The sequence below is a fragment of the Eubalaena glacialis genome, chromosome 19 (assembly GCF_028564815.1).
Source record: "Eubalaena glacialis isolate mEubGla1 chromosome 19, mEubGla1.1.hap2.+ XY, whole genome shotgun sequence".
Classification (NCBI taxonomy): domain Eukaryota; kingdom Metazoa; phylum Chordata; class Mammalia; order Artiodactyla; family Balaenidae; genus Eubalaena; species Eubalaena glacialis.
Genome location: NC_083734.1, coordinates 42,892,478 through 42,918,051, shown reverse-complemented (window position 1 = coordinate 42,918,051; position 25,574 = coordinate 42,892,478). Strand labels below are relative to the sequence as shown.

At 43.2% G+C, this 25,574-nt stretch overlaps 1 protein-coding gene across 5 annotated transcripts in view; it reads right to left on the bottom strand.

Annotated features, from left to right (window-relative positions):
• Positions 1-25,574, bottom strand: part of STAT3 (signal transducer and activator of transcription 3) — a 64,861-nt gene that overhangs the window by 3,414 nt on the left and 35,873 nt on the right. For 2 of the 5 annotated variants that reach the window (XM_061175381.1, XM_061175379.1), the window contains exons 3-21: positions 24,580-24,724; positions 23,902-24,000; positions 16,399-16,494; positions 16,162-16,243; positions 15,884-15,978; positions 15,559-15,710; positions 13,288-13,446; positions 13,036-13,128; positions 12,098-12,157; positions 8,657-8,686; positions 8,461-8,554; positions 8,308-8,355; positions 6,281-6,364; positions 5,444-5,542; positions 5,188-5,323; positions 4,416-4,468; positions 4,078-4,172; positions 3,816-3,955; positions 3,117-3,326 (exon numbers count right to left, since the gene is read on the bottom strand). In XM_061175381.1, coding sequence (XP_061031364.1) covers positions 3,117-3,326; positions 3,816-3,955; positions 4,078-4,172; positions 4,416-4,468; positions 5,188-5,323; positions 5,444-5,542; positions 6,281-6,364; positions 8,308-8,355; positions 8,461-8,554; positions 8,657-8,686; positions 12,098-12,157; positions 13,036-13,128; positions 13,288-13,446; positions 15,559-15,710; positions 15,884-15,978; positions 16,162-16,243; positions 16,399-16,494; positions 23,902-24,000; positions 24,580-24,724 — 1,970 coding nt within the window. Of the gene's footprint in view, positions 1-3,113; positions 3,327-3,815; positions 3,956-4,077; positions 4,173-4,415; positions 4,469-5,187; positions 5,324-5,443; positions 5,543-6,280; positions 6,365-8,307; positions 8,356-8,460; positions 8,555-8,656; positions 8,687-12,097; positions 12,158-13,035; positions 13,129-13,287; positions 13,447-15,558; positions 15,711-15,883; positions 15,979-16,161; positions 16,244-16,398; positions 16,495-23,901; positions 24,001-24,579; positions 24,725-25,574 lie in introns of those variants that run through there. The other 3 variants (XM_061175380.1, XM_061175378.1, XM_061175382.1) reach the window with 2 other exon arrangements.

Sequence of the window (25,574 nt, the reverse complement as noted above, 5' to 3'; positions counted from 1 at the left end):
TGATGTTCCAGTGCTTGCAGCTGGAAGCTTGGTTCTTTCCCTCAAGCCTTCCTGAGACTTTTCAGCCGACCCTGGTCCCATCCGAGCTCAGATGAGCTCCAGCCTTGTGTTTATTCTTCCCCTCGATCGTATAAAGTGCCTGTATGTGGACTGAGGATTGTATTCTAGCCTGGTTGTATCTCTTAGATTGAGTTCCCCGCAGGCAGGACTGAGCCCACGCAGTCTGGGCACCACGTCCTGCTCAGATACCGAAGTCACTGAGTTTTTAAGAGAACGTGGAAACAGCTAATGCAGTTCCAAAGCTGAGGGTGACACCTTCTGTTCCCATCAGCACTTATCTGCCTCTATTACATTTTTCGGTGAGGGTATTAGTAACTCCCCAGTTGGATAACTACATCACACAGAAGAGCCTCTCCATGGGGAGGATGGCTCTGGACTGGGTGACAGGAGGCCTTACGTCTTCAACAGCTAAGAGATCCGGCCAAGGCCTTTTCTCTCTCGAGTATAAAATAAGAGGGAGGCGGAAGAGGGAGGGGCCCATCTTGGTCATTTATGATTCTTGTTCTACAGTTAGAAATGTGAAGACTGAAATACATGAATTTTAAGTGCTAAATGCTTACAGCAAGAGGTCACAGAGCCCCGGAGACACTGGCATGGAATTTGGGGGATTCAGGTGAACAAATCACTTAGGAGGCATGGGGTGGCGCAGGGTGGGGTGGGCTGAGAGAAGCACAGCTATAAAGCTTGGGGCTTACAGTGAAACTCAGGGATCAGAAAGTACAATGACAGCCTGAGAAAAGGCATTGCCGAGGGGCCCTCAGACTCCCATCTGAGTTTATTTTTGGCCAAGAAATAGGTTAACTCAGTACCGAATCCAAAGAAGCTATCAAGGCAGGGTTCTGGTGTCTTATGAATCCATTTTGGCCCAGGCCTGAGGGGAGCTGACACCCCAGACAGAAAAGGGTTTAATTCCCTAAGTGATCAACGTTGCTGAGAAAAACACCTTCGGCCTGAGATGCCACAGTAGAAGCAAAGGAGAACTAAGACTAAAAGCTGATTTATGGCTCCGTACAAGGTTGTAAATGTACTTTATCTAATTTGTAAGATAAGGAATTTGTCATTTCTACAGAGGAATGTCTCCCTCAAGCCATGAGACAATACGGTGTGAGCTTCTGAGTAAGAAGGAGGGAAGAGTCCTGGGAAGATAATCTAGGAGACAGATTTATCCCCTAGAGACAATAAAACCCTCAGGATGAGGGACCTCCCTGGTAGCGCAGTGGTTAAGAATCCGCCTGCCAATGAAGGGGACATGGGTTCGAGCCCTGGTCCCGGAAGATCCCACATGCCGCGGAGCAGCTAAGCCCGTGCACCACAGCTACTGAGCCTGCGCTCTAGAGCCCATGAGCCACAACTACTGAGCCCATGCACCACAACTACTGAAGCCCGCGCGCCTAGAGCCCGTGCTCCGCAACAAGGGAAGCCACCGCAATGAGAAGTCCACGCACCGCAACTAGAGAAAGCCCCCATGCGGCAACTTAGACCCAATGCAGCCAAATAAATAAACAAATAATAAATTATTAAATAAATAAATAAAACGAGCTCTCTAAAAATGGGCTCATACTTTTAAAAAAAAACAACCTTCAGGATGGGAACAGAGAGGAAATGGTCAGCTGCTCAACTCCAGAGGACCCCACATGCAGCCCGCCAGCGCCCCACACCTGCTGACCCATTCGCCAAGCTCACACCCAGCCCCAGGAGGCAGACAAGCACTCAAGTAATTAGTTCCCTTCCTGTGACTGCCGTCTTGCCCCTGAGGAAACACTGAGGTCTCCAGGCAGGAAAGGGCCTTGCCTCCCAGTCACACAGGAGGCTTGAGGGAGGGCGCAGCCTCAGACTTGGAACTTGGACCTTGAAAGCAAAATTAGTCAAGGGCCCAGCACTTGGACCTAAATGCCTTCTGCAGAAGGAACAGAGTAGTGTGATGGGGGCTGATAAACAGATCTCCCAACCGAAGCACAACGTGGAAGGAGAGATAAGGGGCAAACAGGAAGTGAGAGTTACGCTCGCCTAGAGTGTGGCCAAGACTCAACCCCAGAACAAAGGAAAAAGGAAAGTCAATTGCCAATTAGCCCCAACCCCCTCTTCCAAGTCTTGTTCTTCTCACCCCAAGAGATCCCTCACAGGGAACTCCTGTGAAAAAGTGGGAAGGAAGCTGGTGGGTTTGTGTTTGTGTGTGGGAGAGCTCTTTGTACAAAAACAGTTTTTTCCAAAGCAACTGGGGCAGGGAAGCCAACCTCAAAGGATCCCTTTAAACCACTACTGGCTCTGTGATTAAGAAAACTTAAATAAAAACAAAGAACAGCAAATTATAGTGTTCTCATCAGGATCTGGACAGAGAACCCAGTGTCCGAGCCCCAGACGCCCACGGGAACAGACTAGGGGGCTCTGCCCTCCACGCGGGCGGTGGTGCTAGAGAGCGAGGGTTTAGTGTGGAAAATGTATGTGTAACTTACATAAGCACATGGGCTCTTGCACATTAAAAAACATCTTATTTTCAAGAGCTGCACATTCAAAGGACCAAGTCCACGCCCCTCGCACCAGTTACTGTCTTCCCCTTCAATCACCACTCTCGTGCTCTTAAACCATGTTCCAGCGCTGCTAACACTCATTTCCTCCAGAAAGCCTTTCTTCATCCCTCTTGGCGCTGCTCACATTGTTCCGTGATGCAGAAAAGGAAACACGCTAGACTGAAGTCTGAATCTCAAACCTTCCAGCATCTGCTTTGTAAGAAGTGCTGTGCTGGCTGGGCATCCTGTTTCTAGAGAATTCCGCCCTCGCTTTCTCTCCACGGTGTTTTAGGTATGTCTGGGTGTGTGCGTGCTGCTTCCCCCTTGAGACTGGTGCTTCTTGTAGGGCAGAGCCTGGTGACTGATTCCTCTCCTCTCTCTAACCCCATCAGCCACCCCCCAAAGGCACTCACTACAAAGTTCTTTCCCAGAAAGAGGAATAAAGATCACCAGGTTCTTCAGGCATTTACCTTACCTGTCCTCCCAGGATCCTACAATTTCCCACTTTTCCCCAGAACTAAATGGCTGTCGTGGAAAATCAACAACTACCTGGGTCAGCTTCAGGATGCTCCTGGCTCTCTGGCCGACAGTACTTTCCAAACGCCTCCTCCTTTGGAATGTCAGGGTAGAGATAGACCAGCGGAGACACGAGGATATTGGTGGCATCCATGATCTTATAGCCCATGATGATTTCAGCAAACGACATGTTGTTCAGCTGCTGCTTGGTGTATGGTTCCACCGACTGGATCTGGGTCTTACCTGTCAGGGGAAATGGGAAGGGAAGACTCAGGTGATCTTGGAGAAAACTACCTGATTTATTTTCCCTCAAGGGGGAAAGGCTTATGCCAACCCAGCGCTCGAGACCCTGAATATCCTGCCCAGTTGCCTGGCACTGGGGAAATGTTCAGCTGGCTTTGGGAGAGGCTATCCAGCTGGGCCACAGGTAATACACTTGGATAAACTATTTACATAAGATATATTAACAGGGTAGGAAAGAAAGGAGATGAAGAATGAAATTTAAATAGGCAAATATTAGTCCCTGGAGCCAGCAAAACAAAACTGGCAAACCAATCCTCCAGCTGGTAGAATTTAGAGAAAAGAATCACCCAAATGTGCCTTACAAGTCTGAGGCGGGGGGGGTGCGAGGCCATATCTGCCCACGAGGGGGCAGCATGTGCCTGAAACCAGCAGAGGCCACGGCGGCAGCGGCGCTCACCACCAGGTGGGGTGGGGAAGAGCCAAGCTTACCGCTGATGTCCTTCTCCACCCAAGTGAAGGTGACTCCTCCTTCTTTGCTGCTTTCACTGAATCTCAGCAGGAAGGTGCCTGGGGGCTTGGTGCTCAAGATGGCCCGCTCCCTCTCCTTACTGATAAAGCCCATTATGTACCTGGAGGCAAAGAGGAGAAACAGCAAGATTTGGGCTGAGGGTTGCCCCGCTATTGGCCCGCTGGGAGAGCGGGGGACTTGTCACACCTGCGCACCCTGCCAGACACAAGAGTTCCAACCTACCCTTCATTCCAAAGGGCCAGGATGTACTTTTTCACAAGGTCAATGATATTGTCCAGCCAGACCCAGAAGGAGAAGCCCTTGCCGGCCATGTTTTCCTGGAGAAAAGAATAATGGGAAAGCCAAGTCCACCACCATCCCAGGCTTTTCCTTCCTAGGGGTGAGGTGCCACCAAAATCCTCAGGCCCGTCTAACCTCAGGCAGGTGTTACTGGCCGCTGGACCAAGAGCTTAGGGCCTTCAGGCCCAGCGTCTTCCACGACCTCCCAGCAGGTAAGCACCCCCTCCCCCTCCCCCTCCCGGTGCGTGAGGCAGCCACACGGAGTTCACACAGTTGCTTACTTTGCAAAATTTAGCCCATGTGATCTGACACCCTGAATAGTTCACACCAGGTCCTGAAGGAAAAAAAATAATAAAGTAGTAAAATTTTCAGTTTTGAATCAAGATCTTATTTCTTCAAACAGAACATGTGCACAATTGCCCCACGATAGGCCCTGAAACCGTTGGTTTTCATGTATTTGAATGTTGCCACTGTTGCGTGCATATGGTGCACCCGTCCGCCCCATACCCGACCCCATCATTTGACACCGCCCCACCCCCACCCACGAGTTGTTGTTTAGCCCAGCTGCCCTTTCTAGCCTCGCGTGGTGGTCCCGGGACCAGCAGCACACACTAAGAAGCTGACAGCTTGAGTTACAGGGTCACATTTGGTGACAGCATAGGACAAAGCACAGGTAGCACGCAAAACATTCTACTAAGGCTTTTTTTCCAGGGAGAAAATTAAAAACAAGCCTACGGTTTCTTGAAGAAACAGACAGGGATACCAAGCCTTTAGCTCTAACACGCACTTAAAATATCTTCCAAGGTTGGATAAAGTAGTACCCTGGAAGGGTGAGGGAGACAGCCACCAAGAGAAAAGAAATCTGCCTCCCACCTCATAAAAACGACCCCCAGGATGCACACCTCCTCTGCATCCTGACTCCCTGACCTGCTGGAGCACATGTGTTCTGGCCCCGGCACAGCACCTAGCTCAGTAAACTCTTCTGAATGACCAGCCCCATGGGCCAGATTCCTTTTCCGAGGAGGGTGAGGGGAGAAGAGGTAAAGTGCTGACCTAAGAGTTTCTCCGCCAGCGTTGTCAACTGCTCGATGCTCAGCCCGCGCTTGGTGGTGGAGGAGAACTGCCAGCTCAGCACCTCGGCCACTTGATCCCATGTTCCAATTGGGGGCTTGGTGAAAAAGTTCACGTTCTATTGGAAATGACACATTTGCTCCTTTAGATGAGAGGGCGGTGCCTGATGAGCTGCGCCAGGTACCGTGACAGCCCCGAGGCACCGAGAAGTCTCAGGAAAAACGGGGGCCCGACTCACCTTGGGGTTGTTGGTCAGCATGTTATACCACAGGATGGACGCCCAGGCGTTGGGCATCTGACAGATGTTGGAGATCACCACAACTGGCAAGGAGTGGGTCTGTGGAGGGAGCGGGCAATGAGCTGGGGAGGCAGAGGGCCCTCGTGGCTTCCAAAACCTCTTCACCCATATCTCGCAGGGTTCGGAATAAAGGACGGGCCGTGGAGCACACCTGCTGCCAGCCCTCAGGGAGGAGCAGGGCCGAGTCCGCTCAACACCCAGAGCGGAAAGAATGCCGAACTCGGCGGCTGTCTGAACATCACCAGGAACTTGCAAAGCTAACTTGCTCACGGTGGACTCACAGTCCCCGGATTCCCCATTTATAACACCTGCAAGGCATCCTCCACGAATCGAAGCTGTACCTGCCCATTAAACAGAGAGGTCCCAGGGATCAAAGACTAGGGTTCCTGCTTTTTCCGGTGTATCTTTAATTTAAAGATCAAGAAAGCTGGGGAAAGAGCATGTAAATGCCATGATTGTCTGTATACTAAAAACATTGGTTGTTGAAAGACTCTTTTGCCCAAACTTTATAAAGCCAGCTATGATCAATGTCTAAATACGAGTTTTAATATCAAGTTTGCTGAAAGCTGAGTAGACATGTATCTTCTAAGCACTCAGGCAAGACTTTACTCTCAGGTGGGATACTAAGGATTTTTGGGAGGAAGAGAAGCAAAAGTAAACACAGTGCTTAGCAGAGAGTCACCATTCCACCTTCTGGAGTAAAAACCTCAACTAGAAGAAGTCTTGTCCTGAATTACCACTGCGTGCAGCCCTACCCAGTTCTGTCACAGAACTCACCTCTAGGTCAATCTTGAGGCCTTGGTGATACACCTCAGTCTCAAAGGTGATCAGGTGCAGCTCCTCAGTCACAATCAGGGAGGCCTGCAAGAAGGAGAAGGACGCTATTCCTCAGAGAGCATGGTATTCAGTCCTGACGCCACCACTACACCATCCAGAAGGGCAATCCGCCAGGTGGCCACAGACACAACTGGAGCACGTGGTCTCTTCAACACTATCACTCTCCAGTGCTATGGTCCTCAAACTGACCTCCTACTCGCTTTATTATGATACTAAGGAGATCCAATAGGTTATGTATAAAATGGGTAAGGCACAAAGAATGACAAAACAGTGAACACCTGTGTACCCACCACCCAGTTTAAGGGAAAGACCATCACTACTGAGGTTCTCTGGGCACCCTTCCCAACCCCATCCATCCCTGTGCCTCCTCCCTCAGAAGTAATGGCTATTTTGTCTTTTGAGTTCATCATTTCCTAGCTCTTCTTTATGGTTTTACCACATTTATACCTCTAAACAATGTATGTGTGGTTTAGTTTGTTTAGTTCCATCTTATACATATGGAATCACACCCTGTGTATTCTTTTGTGACTCACTTTTCACATCCATGTAGCTGTGTGCACCTGCAATTTCTCCATTTTCATAGCCGTATAGTATTCCATCACCTGACTATTCTGCAGATCATTTATCCACTCTAGTGCTGACGGCATTTGGTTTGTATTTAGGGCTTACAATCAGGCTGCTCTGACATTTTGTACATATCTCCTGCTACCTATGTGCAAAAATTCCTCTATTGTTAAATCCTGGGAGGGGCACTGTTGGTTTACAGGGTATGTTCATTTTTATAATGCCCAATTGTTTTCCAAAGTGACTGTAACAATTTATACTCCCACCAGCAATATAGCGACATTATTTTCAATGAGAATTGCCAATGAATTATTAGAAATTCCAATTCATATTTAAAATGCTCTTTTTCTAATTACAAAAGTAATACACGTTCAGTTTGAATGCAAATATTACAGAGATAGTACAGAGTAGCCTTGGATAAGAACAGCAGCACTGTTTGGTAGATATTCCTCTAGAATTCTGTAATGCAGACATGAGTAGACAAAATACAGTGTAAGTTTTTTTAAACAAATATACTAATATACTACTCAAATTATTTTGCATCTTTTTTTCCTAAATAAATGTGTCACATACATTTTCCTGTATCATTGCATACCTCACTCTTTAACTGCTGTCAAGTATTATAAATTCAATTTTTTTTTTTTTTTCAAAAGGCCTGCTACGTTCTAGAGAAGAGGGTAAGAATAGCTCAGGGGACAAATATCAGAAAAAGAATAGGGTGTCACAGTTTTATAAAAAAGATCTAAAACTAGTTTTTGGTCACATTTACCTTTTTTTTTTTAAGTTTATTCTTTTTTTTTTTCTTTTTTGGCCACGCCACGCGACTTATGCGATCTTAATTCCCCAACCAGGGATCAAACCCAGGCCCATGGCAGTGAAAGCCCTGATTCTTAACCACTGGACCGCCACGTAAGTCCCTTAAGTTTATTGCTGACACTGAGTCCAATAATCTGAATAAATGGGAGGCAGAGAAGAAATAAGGGGATTCGTATTGTTTTGTTCTTTTTCTTTTGGTAAAATGTTTAACTCGGATTTGTTGAAACCTTCCATCCCACCTCAGTGACCAAAACAGGTCACCAAAAGCTGAGCCAAGCCATGTCAGCGCACGGAAGTTGGAAGGGGAATTTGGAAAGCCCCAGGCAAGGTGCAAGGCTTCTTTTCCACTACATGGGTGTGGGCAAGGGACTTTCCACTCCTTAATGACGAGCTGACTCCCCGGACAATCAAGGAAATGTTCCGAGCCAGTGTACTGCAAGGCATGAGTGACTTCTGATGTGTCATGTTGGCCTGGGGTGACTGCAGCTGGTCAGGTGTCTCTACTTCTGGGCTGTAAGAAGGCTCTTTTCCTCTCCTGCTCAAAGAAAACCCTCCCATAGTTGGCTTTCATCCCCAACAAAACTTACATCGCAGTTGGCTCGGCCCCCGTTACCACATCTCTGCTCTCTCAGGGTCTGTAAGAAAAGCAAAGAGCATCCCCTGTCACGTGAGGCTCTCCCCTAACCCCTCCCCCTGCCAGAGGCCCTGGGAGAAGGTGAGTCCAGGCTTCTTCCGTGTACCAAGTGTTTGAACTCTGCAGAGAGGCTGCCGTTGTTGGACTCTTCCATGTTCATCACTTTCGTGTTTGTGCCCAGGATGTTAAATTTCCGGGATCTGAATCACAGGAGAAAAAAACCAACCATATAGGTGAGCGAGTGGTCAGAGGACAAAGTTAGATTAAACAGGAACACAAGGAAGCCTCCAGGCTGAACTTACCCTCTGAGAGCTGCAACATCCCCGGAGTCTCTGTTAAGAACACAAACCAGTGGTAATAAAAAAGGCCCTGAGTTTCTTCAAAAGTCTACTTTGAACACCTATAATTTATTCTGATGGAAAAACTGCTGTTCTCCTGGGGATTTCTGTACATGACTCAATTACATTTTATATGTGAAATTAACAATCCTATACATGCTGAAGTAGTAGACACAGCTGGTTGCCTACCCAAACTCTACTCCCCTCTTCCTAACAGAACCTTGACTCTGTCAAGTATCTTTCCCATCCCCACCTCCAGGGGACCCTGATCATTAAGCTCACCAGAATAGAGCATGCCCACAGTGCAGCCGTCCAGGGGTGAGGACAGGACCTTCACTGTCTCAATCAGATTGGGAAGGATTCTCTCTCAGGCTGGACTTACATTCCATAGCTTCAGCTGAACATGAGCAAGGAGGCGTGTGGCCTTAACTACCACAAGCAACCATGCAGCAACCCAGAAGGGAACCCTAGAATGCCAGTGACACTTATGGTGGCAGAGAAGAGAGACGGAAGATTCTGGGTCCTTGATGACATCAACTGAGTCACTGATCTCACCGTCAGAAACTTGTTCTAACTCTGCATTTCCAGTTATACTGGGTTGCAAATTTCCTTATTATTTAAGCCACACTGGGTTTTCTGCAAAGGTTTACTGTTACCTGTAACTCAGAGCATCCCATTGATGTAGCTGGAAATATTCTTCCCAGTGTGTTCCCTGTGTTTTTGAATATTTCATTTTTTATATAGTCACCATTTCTCAGTGTTTTCCTTTCTTTTTAAAATTATTTTAGTTCTGTTTAAAAAGTCCTTCTCCATTGCTATATACTCACTTATGCTTTTAGAAAAACAGCTACTATTTATTAAACAGTACATTCTGTGGGAGTTCACAGATTAAAATGGATCAACTTTTAAACCATTCAGAAGATACCTTTCCATATACCACATTTTATTTTATTTTTATTTATTTATTTATTTTGGCCATGCAGCTTGTGGGACCTTACTTCCCTGACCAGAGATTGAACCCAGGCCCTCGGCAGTGAAAGCTCAGAGTCTTAACCACTGGACTGCCAGGGAATTCCCCATATATCACATTTGAGAACTTAAAGTCCTCGTTATCAGAAAATTTTCCCTCATGTCTAGCCTATATTTACTTTTTTTTTACATTCTTTTTTTTTGTATTATACCTTTGATGTAATTGACAAATAATAAACTACATATATAAAATGCACAATTTGATGAGGTTTGATTTATGTATACTATACACACCTGTGACATCATCAGCCCAATCAAGATAATGAACATATCCAGCATCCCCAAGTTTCCCCACGCCCTTACGTGACCCATTCCCCAATCCCACACTTCACCCACCCCTGTCCCCAGGCAACCAGTGATCTGCTTTCAGTCATGATAGATTCATTCGCACTTCTAGAATTTTATATAAATGAAAACGTAAAGTATGTACTCTTTTTTTCTTGGTCTGGCTTCTCTCATTCAGTGTATTAATTTGGAGATTTATCCTTGTGTTGTGGGTATCAATAGTTCATTCCCTTTTGTTGGTGAATAATATTCCGTTGCATGGATATACCACCAACTGTTTATTCACCTGTTGATGGACACTCATCTATCAATGAAGATTCCTGTACAACCCTTTGTGCGGACATATGCTTTCATTTCTCTTGGGTAAATACCTAGGAGTGGAATGGTTAGGTCATAGGGTAGGTGTATGTTTAACTTTTTAGGAAACTGCCAAATTGTTTTCCAAAAGTGGTTGCCATTTTTACCACCATTATATTATACATTTGCCTATGCTTTTAAGATATATCTAGAATTTATTCTGATGGACAGTGAAAAGTTTAACTTCTTACTCAAATCCCCCCAATACCAAGTTTCCCTAAGACGACTTACTGAATAATCCACCCTTCCCTCGCTAATTTAAGATATGTATATTAAATTGTATATTTAATGTATATTAATTCCAAATGTATATTAATTCCTTATATAAACCTGAAGTCCATTTTTGGACTTTAGATTTTGCTTCAATGATCAGTTTATTCCCGCCCTGGTAACACACTCATTTAGCAACTGAAACTTTGTGATACATTTTAATATTGGGCAAGGCAGCTTCCCATACCACCCCCCATAATTTTTATTTGTTAAGAAAATTCTTTTGGAAAGCAGAATGGTGGTTGTCAGGCGCTGGAGGGAGAGGGAAATGGGGATTTGATCTTCAATGGATATAGAGTTTCAGTTTTATAAGATGAAAAAGTTCTGGAGATCTGTTGCACAGCAATGTCCATATACTCAACACTGCTGAACTGTACACTTACAAACGGTTGATATCAACTATACATCAATAAAAAAAGAAAAAGAAAAAAAAAAGAAACCAACTGAGAAAAAATATGAGGTAAATTTGAACAGTAACTGGCTATTTGATGATATTAAAGAAGTATTTGGGGCAAGATTTTAAATTGCTAAGATGGTAAATTTTATGTTTATCACAATTAAAAATAAACAAATCCTTTTTAAAAACTCTCTCTGCTTATTTTTTTCATCTAAGATATAACTTGAAAAGCAAGTCAAGAATTTTTAAAAATCCTATGCATGTTTTGGTTGGTTCTATATTAACTGGGAAGAATCAACATCTTTATAATAAAATTAAAGTCTTCAATCCAGGAGTATGACTTATCGCCTCACTTTTAAAAAGTCACTTCCCCACTAAAATTTCACAGTGTTCTTCAAGTAGGTCTTAAATATTTCTGTTAAGTTTATCACCATTTATTTTTTATTTTTGTTGCTTATTGTGAGATCATTTTTCTATTATAATTTCTAACTGGTTGATGCTAATTCATGGTTAAAGTAATCAATTTTTGCTTATTTATTTATTTATTAAACTTACCACCTTCCTCAAGTCCCTAATTTCATTAGTAACTATTTTCCAATTCATTCTCATGAAATTTCCAGATAAACAATTATATCACCTACATTTTCTCTTTTTTAATCTTTTCAGAGGGTAAGTGCATTTTAATTTTTTAAAGGTACTGTCAAATTCTGAAGAGGATTCCGTTATGTGGTAAAGTGCGAAACAGCAACAAAAATCAATTTTCCCATATATTCTCAGTTTTATATAATATGCATACATTACATTTATAAGTAAAAAAATGAATAAAGAAAAAGAGGAACTCGAGGTCACAATAGCAATAGTAACTCAAATCTGTACCGCCAGCTTTGTGGTTTTGTTCAGGCACATAAATGACAATGCACAGCAAGGCTTTTGAAAACTTTTTAAAGAAACGAAGATCTCTGAACGAAGATAAAGCCTCTAAGTTCACATGATGTCTGTCAAAATTCCCATTTCTCTGTCCCTCGTTTGAAAAAAAGAAAAAAAGAGCTAAGATAAGGAGTACTTACTTGTCAATGCACACTTTAATTTTAAGCTGATAATTTAGCTCAGGGAATTTGACCAGCAATCTATTTCAAAAAAAAAAAAAAAGAAAGAAAGAAAAAAAAAGTTTCAGAGCAAAGAAAAAACATCCAATTAAAAAAAAAAAGTCACTAGGCTCCCCCAGCAACTTCTAGTTGAAGTAATATAAAATTCGTTAACTCTTCAATTCTAAAGAGGTAAGTCATAATCCCAAATTCCTCTTCCCACGGGTGCTGGGTTTCACTTTAAGTCAAGCATCAGGCAAAAAGGGACTGAAAGAAAGCCTAAGAACTAAGAACTTAGATAAAGTTGTGAGAGATTCACCAAAGGATAATGAAAGCCATTTCATGAAAAATATTACAGGAATACATGCTCTGCAGGTGGTATTCTTTCTTTAAACCTGAAACCTAACACCATACTACCTTTCTGAGGAGGGAAATTTCACTGCAGAAGGGCAAACCCCAGCTTACCTGTTCTGACTTGAATGTGAAAGTAACGCTCCACCTGCAGGCCCCTCACCCACCTGCCCTGTGGCCTCTTAGCTTCTATTATCACTAAGCTTTATTCTTTTCCTTAAAATCCTCAGGGAAAAGTAGGCTCAAAGAACAAAAAATAACTGGCATTATTCTGCCCCTTTTGCAGGAGAAATGGAGATTCTATGGCTTAAGACTTTAGGCCTGGAATCTTAGGAATACAACGGGCCTGAATCATAGGAATATGCCCAGGTAACCTCAAAAAGATTACCATTCTTTAGCTTTTGACAGGAGAATCAAAGAGCAAGCTGATATTATGCCAACAAATTCCATACCCATCATAGTACTGCCTGCGACGCCTATAAAGAACAACCCTGGTCACCAACTCTGTTCTGGCCCTGAGAGTGACCCTTGATACAATATCTGCCAGAAGTGGAGGTTCCGTGGCCCACCTGACTTTAGTTGTAAACTGGACACCGGTCTTGATGACTAATGGCCGGTCGGGATGCATAGGCATGCAGGGCTGCCGCTCTACCACGAAGGCACTGGAAGGGAAAGAGAAGGGCAGTGGTTCACACACAACTCAGTGGGCCAGTCCCTGTCCTGTTCCTCGGAAGTCAGCCAATCTCGTGTTCAAGGACATTTTGGGGAGCGGGGGTGGAGGGTGGGGGTGATGGGGGAAAGGGGCAGGGACTCTAAGTTACCTTTTCATTAAGTTTCTAAACAGCTCTACGATTCTCTCCTCCAGCATTGGCCGGTGTTGTACAATGGGATCCCCTTTGTAGCTAACTTTCTGCTGCAACTCCTCCAGTTTCTTAATTTGTTGGCGGGTCTGAAGTTGAGATTCTGCCAATGAGGTTATCCTGCCAATAAAATAAGGACAATACCAGTAACCTAAGTGGGTATACACAGGTGAGTTGGAGAAGGGGAAGGGAATACCACAGGTATAAACACCTGTACGCAGTCCCCTGACATAGGAAAGGGGCATTGTTTTTCATTGTGGGAAAATATGCATAGCATAAAATAGACCATTTCTAAATGTACAGTTCAGCAGCATTAGATTAGAAAAGGGAAACTTATTTTTGCCTTTTTTGGGGTTTTTTTGGCCATGGTGCGTGGCTTGCAGGATCTTAGTTCCCTGACCAGGGATTGAACCTGGCCCCTGGCACTGCAAGTGCTGAGTCCTAACCACTGGACCGCCAGGGAATTCCCTATTTTGCCTTTTTAAAACAGTGCCTTCCTAAAATTTTACATTTCAAAGAGGAAGGCAGGCATAGAGGAAGAAGTGTCAAAACTTATGCCACTAGGAGGCATTAATCGCGTTACCATTGGAAAGTGACAAACATTAGAACCCAGATATGGAGAACATGAAATAAGGAATTTGATGCTCACTTTCCTCAGCCTAACTTGTCTTTGCACCCAAATGTGAGGACTGGGGAAGCGCAGGACATCAGACAGCCCAAGAAGATGGGTTTGAGCCAGCTCTGTCCCTCACTACCTGTGCAAACTTGGCCAGGTCCCTTCACTCTCGTGGGCCTTGGTGTTCCCTTGCCTGAGAGACAGGGGGTAGAACTGCACGATCCCCAGGAGCCCTTTCAACCTCACCTACCATGGATCAAAGGATGTGACATAATGTTTCAAAATATTGATAACATGCATATAGAAAAAGTAGACAGGGAGACAAAGGCTGATTAAGTCTGTCCCCAAGAATGGAGAATATCAGTGTCTCTCTTTGATGGCCCCCCACTAGTTTAGTAAAGACCCCAAAGAGAGAAGGTGGAAGGCAAGGGGCAGGGGAGGACGGCACCAGGACTTCTGAGCTCGCTGACTCCCTTCTGGCATCTACATTCTCCATTCCCAGAACTTAAGCTTTTTGGTTCCCTGATCAGGAAGCATTTAAAACTGCTCTCAGTAAATCAGCAAAGCTCAGGGTTAGTGAGGATGTGAACAAACAGGCATCTCGTGTAGAGTTGTCCTAAATTTCCAGTTTCATGCTCTGTGTATCTGGGTTCCCTTTCATGTCAAGTTTCTCCCAGTTTAAGCTGGTGCAGCATATTTGTCATTGGGCCTTGCACATCAAGGGTGCTCCATCAAGATTTTCTGAATGAATGAAAGTAAAAGAGCAGATTATAGAAGAGCATATAAAGAATGATCCTACTAATGTGGAATGTATAGATTTCTATCTTTATATATACAACAGATGTCTAGAGTGACAGTCACCAAAATTTTAACTCTGAGTACCTCTGCATGATTTGATCTTTAAAGTCTTTTCTTCTCTTTATTAATTTCCTGTATTTGAACTTTTTTCCCTTATAAAAAGCATGTCATTTGAGAGTATTAAAGTAACTAAAATTTGAAATTTAGTCCACGTGTTAAATACAGTTAAACCAAAAGCTTTATTTCAATTAGTCAAATATATTTAAAATATAGCAATATAGGGATTTCCCTGGTGGCTCAGTGGCTAAGAATCCGCCTACCAATGCAGGGTACACGGGTTCGAGGCCTGGTCCGGGAAGATCCCACATGCTGCGGAGCAACTAAGCCCGTGCGCCACAACTACTGAGCCTGCGCTCTAGAGCCTGTAAGCCACAACTACTGAAGCCCGCGCGCTAGAGCCTGGGCTCTGCAACAAGAGAAGCCACCGCAATGAGAAGCCCAAGCACCGCAACGAAGAGCAGCCCGCGCTCGCTGCAACCAGAGAAAGCCCACGTGCAGCAACGAAGACCCAATGCAGCCAAAAAACCCCCAAACAAATAAATAATTTATTTAAAAAATATAAAATATAGCAATATAAATACATTTTCATTAAAAAAAATTGTCCAAATAAAGTAAAAGCTTTAACCCTTAGACTAAATTTGAGTATGTTGAAGTCCCCACCTCTGAAATGTAGTAGCAACTCTTTGGGCCTGCAGTTCTGACCATAATTTAGCACAGCTTTCTAGGAAGAAAGGAAAAACTTCTCTTTTCTGTTTTACCAGTTTTCTAGCCGATCTAGGCAGATGTTGGGAGGGCCTCCAATGCAAGCAATCTGTTGCCGCCTCTTCCAGTCGGCCAGCTCTTCATCCGTGAGAGTTTTCTGCACGTACTCCATAGCTGACAAAAGCCCTGCCAACTCACTCACGATGCTCTGGTTGGAAACCAAAAACAAAGTCAGAAAACATTTCCTCAGACCGTCTCTCACCACAGTCTTTAGTCAATTCCAGAGAAGGAACTCATTAGAAAACAAGCCAGTTCTTCCCTGAGATGCCCAAGTCCTGCACGTGAGTGAGACAGGCAGGCGGAGGTGCCCACTGCTCTTACTCGCCGCATCTGGTCCAGCGCGGTAAGCATCTGTTCGAGCTGCTGCATCTTCTGCCTGGTCACTGACTGGTTGTTTCCATTCAGATCTTGCATATCTGAGAAGGAAGGAGAAACTCCTTGAGCTGACGGAATACTCCTATCCTCAGTAACTAGGCTCCCTTAAGCGCCAGCAGCCCCTGAGCACCCACTCCCCCGAGTCTGAACAAGCAAGTCCTGAGACTCAAGGAGCACAAACTCACTTTCTACGGGAGATTTTAACGTCTCTAATATTCACTTGCCTCCTTGACTCTTGAGGGTTTTGTAGTTGAAATCAAAGTCATCCTGGAGATTCTCTACCACTTTCATTTTCTGTTCTAGATCCTGTTTAAAACAAACCAAAACAGAAGTAAAAAGGATTTCCCTGGGGAGAGGGAAAAGGAAGTTTCTGAATAGGATTAAAAACCTCACAAAAGATACACGCAGGACCCACAGGCAACTTCCCCAAGAAAAGTCTTCCTGCCCTAGACTTGCTTCACCTGGACACGCTTCCGGACATCCTGTAGGTGCTGCTCCAGCATTTGCTGCTTCTCCGTCACCACGGCGGCCGTGGGATGGTTGGCCTGGCCCCCTTGCTGCCAAAAAAGGGAGCCAATGTACATGTGAATGCTGGAAATACGGGGAGAAAAACATCTCTGTCTAGTCTCCATCCACCCCCACTACCCTTCCTGCTTGGCCTGAGCTGCTGCTGCCATTGTGAGGGGAAAGGTGGTTACACGGCAGCCGGTGCTCTTCAGGTGCTGTCAGTATTGTGCCAAGAAAGCTCTCACACTTCTACCTGTATCCTTGGCTTTTTACCTCTAGGTCATACTATAAACCCACTCTACGTATTGCACTAGGAGACCACATGTTGAGCTAAGACACAGTCCCTGCCTTCAGAAAACTCATTCTAGGTAAGTGTATATATAAAAAAATTCAGAACAATTTACGACAGCAGATGTTAGATGCCTATTTTAATGCATCGGGCGGGACCTACTGTACAGCACAGGGAACTCTACTCAATATTCTGTAATAACCTATATGGGAAAGATTCTGGAAAAGAATGGATATATGCATGTGTATAACTGAATCACTTTGCTGTACACCTGAAACTAACACAACATTGTAAATCAACTATATCCCAATATAAAATAAAAATTAAATTTAAAAATAATAATAAATAAATGCATTGGGCGGGGGGACCTCCCTGGTGGTCCAGTGGTTAAGAATCCACGCTTCCACTGCAGGGGGCAGGGGTTCGATCCCTGGTCGAGGAACTAAGATCCCGCACGCCAGGAGGTGCGGCCAAAAAAATAAATAAATAAATAAATGGGGGTGTCCAATACATTTCTGTGGGATAATAAAAAACCATTCTGTCCCAGGGTGAAACTCCCTATCAACAGATATTATCTCAGGGGAGAAGGGGAGGAGGCCGGTGCCTTGAAAAGGTCGAATTGCACATGAAACTTACAAATAAGTTTTGTCAAAGTAATAGGACGTCTTCAGACAAAAAAGACCATGTAAAAGCTGCAAGTGACCAAGACAGTGTGCTACTGGCATAGGATGGAGATATCAGCCAATGGAACAGAATTGAGAGTCCAAGAAAGACATTATATACCCAGTTTCCCAAACCAGAAATTCTGGGTTGTCTTTGATTTCACACTGAGCCACCAAATCTTCCTGGCTCTATATTCCGTAATCTCTCCAACTGATCTCTAGCCCCACTGGCTCAGTTCAGGCCCCGACTGTTGATCCCTTTGCCTCTAATCTCGCTCACTTCCAGTCTGCTCTCTACATTGCTGCCAGAAGTCTCCAAAATAGATCTAAACATGCCAGCTTTAGAGGGAACCATACTCTCCTTTTCCAGTGGACCCTGTCCAAGCCCACAGAATACAAACTTCCCTTAGAAGTTCTGGGAAGGCGACCTCCACCCTTACTCTCTTCACAGGGGGAGTGACTCATCGGATTAGTGAGGTTGGGAGAAAGACTCTAGCACATGGAGATCTTCGAAGGGCCCAGCACTTAAGCTGGTGCCTCTCTCCTCCCATTCTTGCCTTCCTGGGGCACTCCTGGGGCAGAAGCGAGGGCCTGGTTTCTAGAAGCAGTTCTAGAGGCCTATGTCTCTGTCTCAGTGGGCATTAATGAGTGGTCTTTGAAGTTCCATAAGGATGACTGGGGCAGTGCTGCCCCTGCAAACTCAGTCTCTCACCCCAAGACCTGACCCAGGGGACAGGTATCTAAACAACAAAGACCTACTGTATAGCACAGGGAACACTGCTCAGTGTTATGTAACAACCTAAATGGGAAAAGAATTTGAAAAAGAATAGATACATGTACATGTATAACTGAATCACTTTGCTGTACACCTGAAACATTATAAATCAACTGTACTACAATATAAATAGATAGATAGATAAATAAAGCCCCCATGGTTACCCATCCAAGTCATGTATTCGGTCTTGTTTACCAACAATACAGCTGATATTTTAATCTGTATTCAACTCCCATGTCTATTTCTAAATTGGTACTGCACTTAAAGGGAGAAAATAGATGTGATCAGTCATTACCCACAGAAACCTACTTCTGATACCTTAGTAAAATCTATTGGCTCCCCGCTGCTTCCAGGTATAAATGTCTCAGCCCAGCACAGACAGATGTTTCACACAATCCAACAACTGAAACCTTCCCTCCCTGTGCTTGAGTCACTGCAAACTACCCACCCTTCCCCACACACAACGTGTTTGCACACTGACTCCCCGCCCCCTGTCCACTCAGCCTAGCACAGCTGAACTCACTCACCTTCAAACTCGGTGCAAATGTTTGCTCCCCTGTGAAACCTTATTCAACTTCCCGAAGCAAAAGTACTCACATCCTCCTCTACGTTTTTCTCCTTTGAAGTATTTGTGCACCTATCACCCAATTAGACTGAGAGCCCTGGGAGACAAGCGATCACGCTCACTTGTCTTCCTGTCTCCTCGTGCTTTACCCACGAAAGGCAGGTGGGAATATGCCAGATGATGTAAACAGACAGAACAACAGTGAGGCCTGGGTTGAGGTAGCTCTGTATTACGGGCTGCAAACTTTTTGTCTAAGGGCCAGGTGGTAAATATTTTTTGGCTTTGTCGGCCATACAGTCTGTATGACTGTATAAATACCAGCCCTGCCACTGCGGCATGAAAGCAGCCAGAGACAGTGCATACATGAATGTGTGCGGCTGTGTTCCAAAAACACTTCATTTACAAAAACACGCAGCAGGCGGGATTTGGGCCCTGGGTGTTGTTTGCCAGCCCCTGATCAATACGATTGGGACCATTCTTGGGACACTTAACTGCTTTTCTAACTCTCATGGCAAAGTTGGTGCCTCTCTCCAAATGGGCTTAAATTGATTATTTTTATCTTATGGAACAGGATGCAAACATAAAGGTTCTCCACAACAGCAAACTCTAGTGATACACAGACAAGTGCCATTTGGCTAACCTCCCTGACGCCCGAGTCTTGAACAGTGAGTATTATCAGTTACCCCCTCATCCACATCTGAGCCTATCAGCTTTCTGCTTAAAATTCTTTAGTTGGTCCCCATTTCCTACAGATGTGGTGAGGATGAGGATGAGGATGAGGATGAGGATGATGAGGAGGAGGAGGAGGATGATGATGATGATAGCAGCAACAGAAAACAGTTAACATTTATTTCGCATTTATGTGTCAGGTACTGTTCTATGCATCTTACACACAGGAATTAATTTAATTCTATGAAGTCGGTGCTATTATCATTCCCAGTGGCGGAACAGAGAGAGTCAACAGTTTGCCTGAGGTTACACAGCAAGTGGCAGATCTATGGGGTTCAAACCCAGGAGGTCTGGGCCCAAGGCCCTTGTGGTAAACTGCTCTTCCAAGGCCAAACTGCCAGGCATGAGTAACTAGGAAGATTGTCATGATGTGGCCCTTGACCACCTTATCTTCCTTTAGCCAGTCAGATGCTGAACTTTCTACACTTCTCCCAAGAATACATGCACTCCTGTTTCTGTCTGAACACGATCTTCTTTCTCCCTACACTGTGGTCTCCTTACCATCTGCCTGATGCCCATACAATAAGCATTGAGTCTCGGCTCAAACAGTACCTCTCCTTTCTGTATGATGCCGTTCCTGACTCTCTCAATTAGACTTAGATGTTCTTTCTTCTTTGTTCCTGCTACATTTTTGTCTTTAAAAAGAAAAAATTGTACACCCATGTTCATAGCAGCATTACTCACAAAAACCAAAAGGTGGAAGCCGCCCAAGTGTTCATCAACAGATGAATGAATAAACAAAATGTGATAGAGCCACACAATGAATAGTATTCAGCCTTTGAAAGGAAGGGAATTCTGATACCTGCTACAACATGGATAAATCTTAAGGACTTTATGCTAAGTGAAATAAGCCAGTCACAAAAAGACACACACTGTACGATTCCATTTATATGAGTTACATAGAGTAGTCAAATTCACAGAGACAGGAAGTTAGAATGGTGTTGCCAGGGTCCAGGGGGAATGGGGAGCTACAGTCTAATAGGTATAGAATTTTAGTTTTGCAAGATGAAAAAAGTTCTGGAGATGGGTTCACAACAATGTGATGAACTTAACACTACTGAATGGTACACTTAAAAATGGTTAAGATGCAGGAATTCCCTGGCGCACCAGTGGTTAGGATTCCACGCCTCCACTGCAGGGGGCATGGGTTTGATCCCTGGTTGGGGAACTAAGATCCCAACCATAAGCTGCACAGCACAGCTAAAAGAAAAAAAAAAAGGATGATAAATTTCATGTTATGTGTATTCTACCATATTTTTTTTAAAAGAAGGGGGAAAAGAAAAAGAAAAAAAAATTCCCTGATTATAGGATATTAAAGAAAACACCTCAGGGAAACTAAAGAAGTCTCCTGTAACCAACAACATTAATGCTTCGGTATATATCCTTCTAGACATTTTATCATACATTTCAATAATATATGCATATCATATACATTTGTCTTTCCTGTTATGAATCCAATCTTTGCTTCCATTACACTGTCATGTAATGGAGGGTTATTGTTGCTATTGTATAAGAGAACTACTGATTCTTAAAACATTTATCTTGAACACAATCACTTTTCTGAACTCTTGTTAGTTCCAATAACTGTGTTTTGTTTTTTTAAAAGTTTGTCTTTTGCTTTCCAACATTAACACTCCCTTTTTCTGTCTTATTACAATGGCTGGATCTGTCAGAAAAATATCAATGGCAGGAGGCACCCTCAATCTTGTAACTTTTTAATGAGATTACTTTAGTGCTTCACCATTGTACATCATGTTCCCTTTGGTTTCTGACAAATATTCTTTTTTTTGTTAAGAAAGTTCCTTATTTTTAAAATCTAGAATGGACACTAAATTTTGTCATCTAACAAAAATACAATTTTTCTTCTTTAACTTACTAATTTAATGAATTATATTAATAGAATCCCTAATGTTAAGCCACCCTTGCGTTCCTAGAATATAAACCATGCTTTGTATACTAAGCAGGATTCAAAAATCCTAACCTTTTCTTTACTTACACTGTCTTTTTAGGTCTTGATATTAGCATTATTCTAGCCTCAAAAAATAAGCTGGAAACATCTCTTTTTTTCCCCTACACTTTGGAAGAGTTTAAATGATACTGGAACAATTTGTACCACAAAAGTTTGTTAAAACTTTTAAACCATCTGGCCTATTGGCTTTTTTGGTGGAATGGGGAGTGTAATTTTTTTCAAGTCTTTTTCAATATATTTTTATGGTTATTGATCTAATTAAGTTTTTTCATCTTTTTTAGTATATTTTAATAATTTGTATTTTATTGCATTATAAAGTTGTTTGATTTTCTGTTTCTCCCAGACCACAACCTCCTCTAAAGCAGGGGGCCATAACAACCAGCACACAGTAGGATACACATACACATATACACATAATAGATTAGACGATCTAGATAGACAGACTATCATATATCAATATGTGTTCCCCCAATGGGCCTGTTAGCATCACATAATCCCTATTCCCTAAACTAACTGTATCTCTAGCTCTAGTGAGGTTATTCTCAAACTTAACCACAGAGAGAAATGCATATGAACCTGAATGATTCAATCCCAAACCATCCCCCAGGTGGCTCCCAAGAATAATACATTGTCATATCCTTCTGGTGCAAATGTGAACTGTTACAGCCTTTGGGGAAAGCAATCCAGAACTATCTATAAAAAATTTATATATATTTTATACACACACACGCACACACCCCTTGACCTAACAATTCCATGCCTGGAAATCCACAGTAGAGAAATCAAAGTATGAATATATAAAGATATATAGGGAGGCATTGCACTAGTATTTACAGTGGAGGAAAAAAAAACCCAGAAAGAAGTGACTGTCTATCGAAGGGGTAATAATTGAATAAATTATAGCAGATCTATACCACAGAATATTATGCAGCAAATAGAGTGAGTCAGCTTTATACTACTTGACTTAGAAGGATTTACATGACATAATTAAATGAAAAAAGCAAGATGCAGAAAAGTAAACCAATTTAAATATAATGTGTATGTGTGTATTTTCTATAGTTTATGGGAGCCTGGAGAAAGGTATGAAAGGATATATATCAGACTATTAATGTTGGATTCCTGGGAAGAGACAATGAAGAGAGGAGTGAGTAATCATTAGAGAAATGCAAATCAAAACTACAGTGAGGTATCACCTCACACCAGTCAGAATGGCCATCATCAAAAAATCTACAAACAATAAATGCTGGAGAGGGTGTGGAGAAAAGGGAACCCTCTTGCACTGTTGGTGGGAATGTAAATTGATACAGCCACTATAGAGAACAGTATGGAGGTTCCTTAAAAAACTAAAAATAGAACTACCTTACAACCCAGCAATCCCACTACTGGGCATATACCCTGAGAAAACCATGATTCAAAATAGTCATGTACCACAATGTTCATCGCAGCTCTATTTTCAATAGCCAGGACATGGAAGCAACCTAAGTGTCCATCGACAGATGAATGGATAAAGAAGATGTGGCACATATACACAACGGAATATTACTCAACCATAAAAAGAAACGAAATTGAGTTATTTGTAGTGAGGTGGATGGACCTAGAGTCTGTCATACAGAGTGAAGTAAGTCAGAAACAGAAAAACAAATACCGTATGCTAACACATATATATGGAATCTAAAAAAAAAAAAAAATGGTTCTGAAGAACCTAGGGTCAGGACAGGAATAAAGACGCAGACATAGAGAATGGACTTGAGGACACGGGAGGGGGAAGGGTAAGCTGGGACGAAGTGAGAGAGTGGCGTGGACATATATACACTACCAAATGTAAAAGAGATAGCTAGTGGGAAGCAGCCGCATAGCACAGAGAGATCAGCTTGGTGCTTTGTGACCACCTAGAGGGGTGGGATAGGGAGGGTGGAAGGGAGACGCAAGAGGGAGGGGATATGGGGATATATGTGTACGTATAGCTGATTCACTTTGTTATGCAGCAGAAACTAACACAACATTGTAAAGCAATTATACTCCAATAAAGATGTTAAAAAAAAAAGAGTGAGGGACACTTCAGATCTTTGTTTTTTAACTTTCTTTCTTGTAATTTTCTGTAATGTTTTAAAGTTTTTCTTAAAAAGTAGAATGAATTTTATACGCAGGAAAAAAAAGTTATTTTCACTGTATAAAACAAAACGCAGGGACTTCCCTGGTGGTCCACTGGTTAAAACTCTGTGCTTCAAATGCAAGGGGCGCGCGTTCGATCCCTGGTCAGGGAACTAAGATCCCACATGCCGCACGTGGCACGGCCAAAATAACCAAAAAAAAACCAAACAACAACAACAACAAAAACTAAAGAACCCAAACACCCACTTCTCCCCATAGGTCAGTGCACATCCTAAAGACCCTGGAAGAGCAAGCACATCTTTGTACACACGAAGGAAGCACATTTCAACAGCGCTTTGTTTCTTCCCAGGCCTCACCTGGGCTGCAGTGGCTGCAGTCTGGAGGAGGCGGGACTCTTCCCACAGGCACCGGGCCACAATTCGGGCAATCTCCATTGGCTTCTCAAGGTATCTGCTCTGTACGTAGGAGAGAAAGAGAATGAAAAGTGGCAGTAGACTAAGGAGATGTGGACTGAACTTTGCTAACTTCCTCATAAATTAGGGAAAGCATGACATTTACTACATGAAACAACACAGCAAAGGCCTCAGAGCCTGGCTGCCATTAGTGGGAGATGAAGGGAAGAAGAGAAGAAGAAAGGCAGTCATGAGGAGCAGTACTCCAGTGAGAGAAGGCTTGGTTGTCTGTCTTTGGACAGTGTGTTATCCCAGTCTTACAGGGAGGCAACTGACTTTGTCAAGGAGTATCCATTTATGGTCGAACCTTTAACACTGAAAAATAAGAGTCATCTTCCTAGTCATCTGACCTCATCACAATCATGTTATTAACATGCTAACATAACACGATTAACATAGCAATCACATTATTATTTCAATGAACCAAAGAAGTGAATTTCAGGCAACGATACTCAAAGGGCTAGTTACTTCTCCTTGGATTTAAAGTACAAGATACGTTCTCATTATTTAGCCAAATGAGAAAAGAAACTTTCAGAAAAGAAAGATAAAACCCTCCTCTGCGGGTTCAGTTTCTCATCACACCTGAAGGAACTGCTTGATTCTTCGCAGGTTGTGCTGATAGAGAACATTGGACTCTTGCAGGAAGCGGCTATACTGCTGGTCAATTTCACCCAAGAGATTATGAAACACCAAAGTTGCATGTGATTCTTTGCTGGCCGCATATGCCCTAGGAAAAGGAAGAAGGATAAAGAATGATTCTGAAACCTACACATACATACACATGCATGCACGCATAAATCACCATCAAGAAGGAGGAAAAAACCCAAGGCAAACCTGATGCTTTAACCCACTCATCATTTTAGATGCATCTTGCTCAGCAACCATAAATGTCATCAATTTAAAAATTATGAACAATTATTCCAGATACTATTAGCCACTGTCATAGTTCTATATTTATCAAATACTTGAGTGAAGTGAACAGGTATGTTGTTTTGCTTTAAATTCTCAGTCAACTCTGTGGTCAGACTTTTAGTAGCAAATAAGCAATCCCAAGCTAGGGTGGCCTATTTCTGACATCTCTGAATCACCTCTCTGGCCCCTTACCAAATTCTGGAAAAACTAGGTCAGGGGCCTGAATTAAACCAAAATTAATAGGTGGATCTGAATACATTAAAGTGAAGGAGGGACTTCCCTGGTGGTCCAGTGGGTAAGACTCCACACTCCCAATGCAGGGGGCCCGGGTTCAATCCCTGGTCGGAGAACAGATCCCGCATGCCACAACTAAAGATCCCGTGTGCCGCAACTAAGACCCGGAGCAGCCAAAATAAATAAATAATAAAATAAATAAATATTTTTAAAAAAAAGTGAAGGAAATAGTTGTTGGGATTCTGTATCATTATCTCCTCTATGAACGAGTCTATTTCTCTGACTCTGTGTTTCTTTCCCTTAATGAAAGGGGAATCAGAAGTACGAACCCAAACTTTTACCCATGACAGAATTCTCATTCAGGTAAAAAAAATTCACTTCGCTGTGCGGCAGAAACTAACACAACACTGTAAAGCAATTATACTCCAATT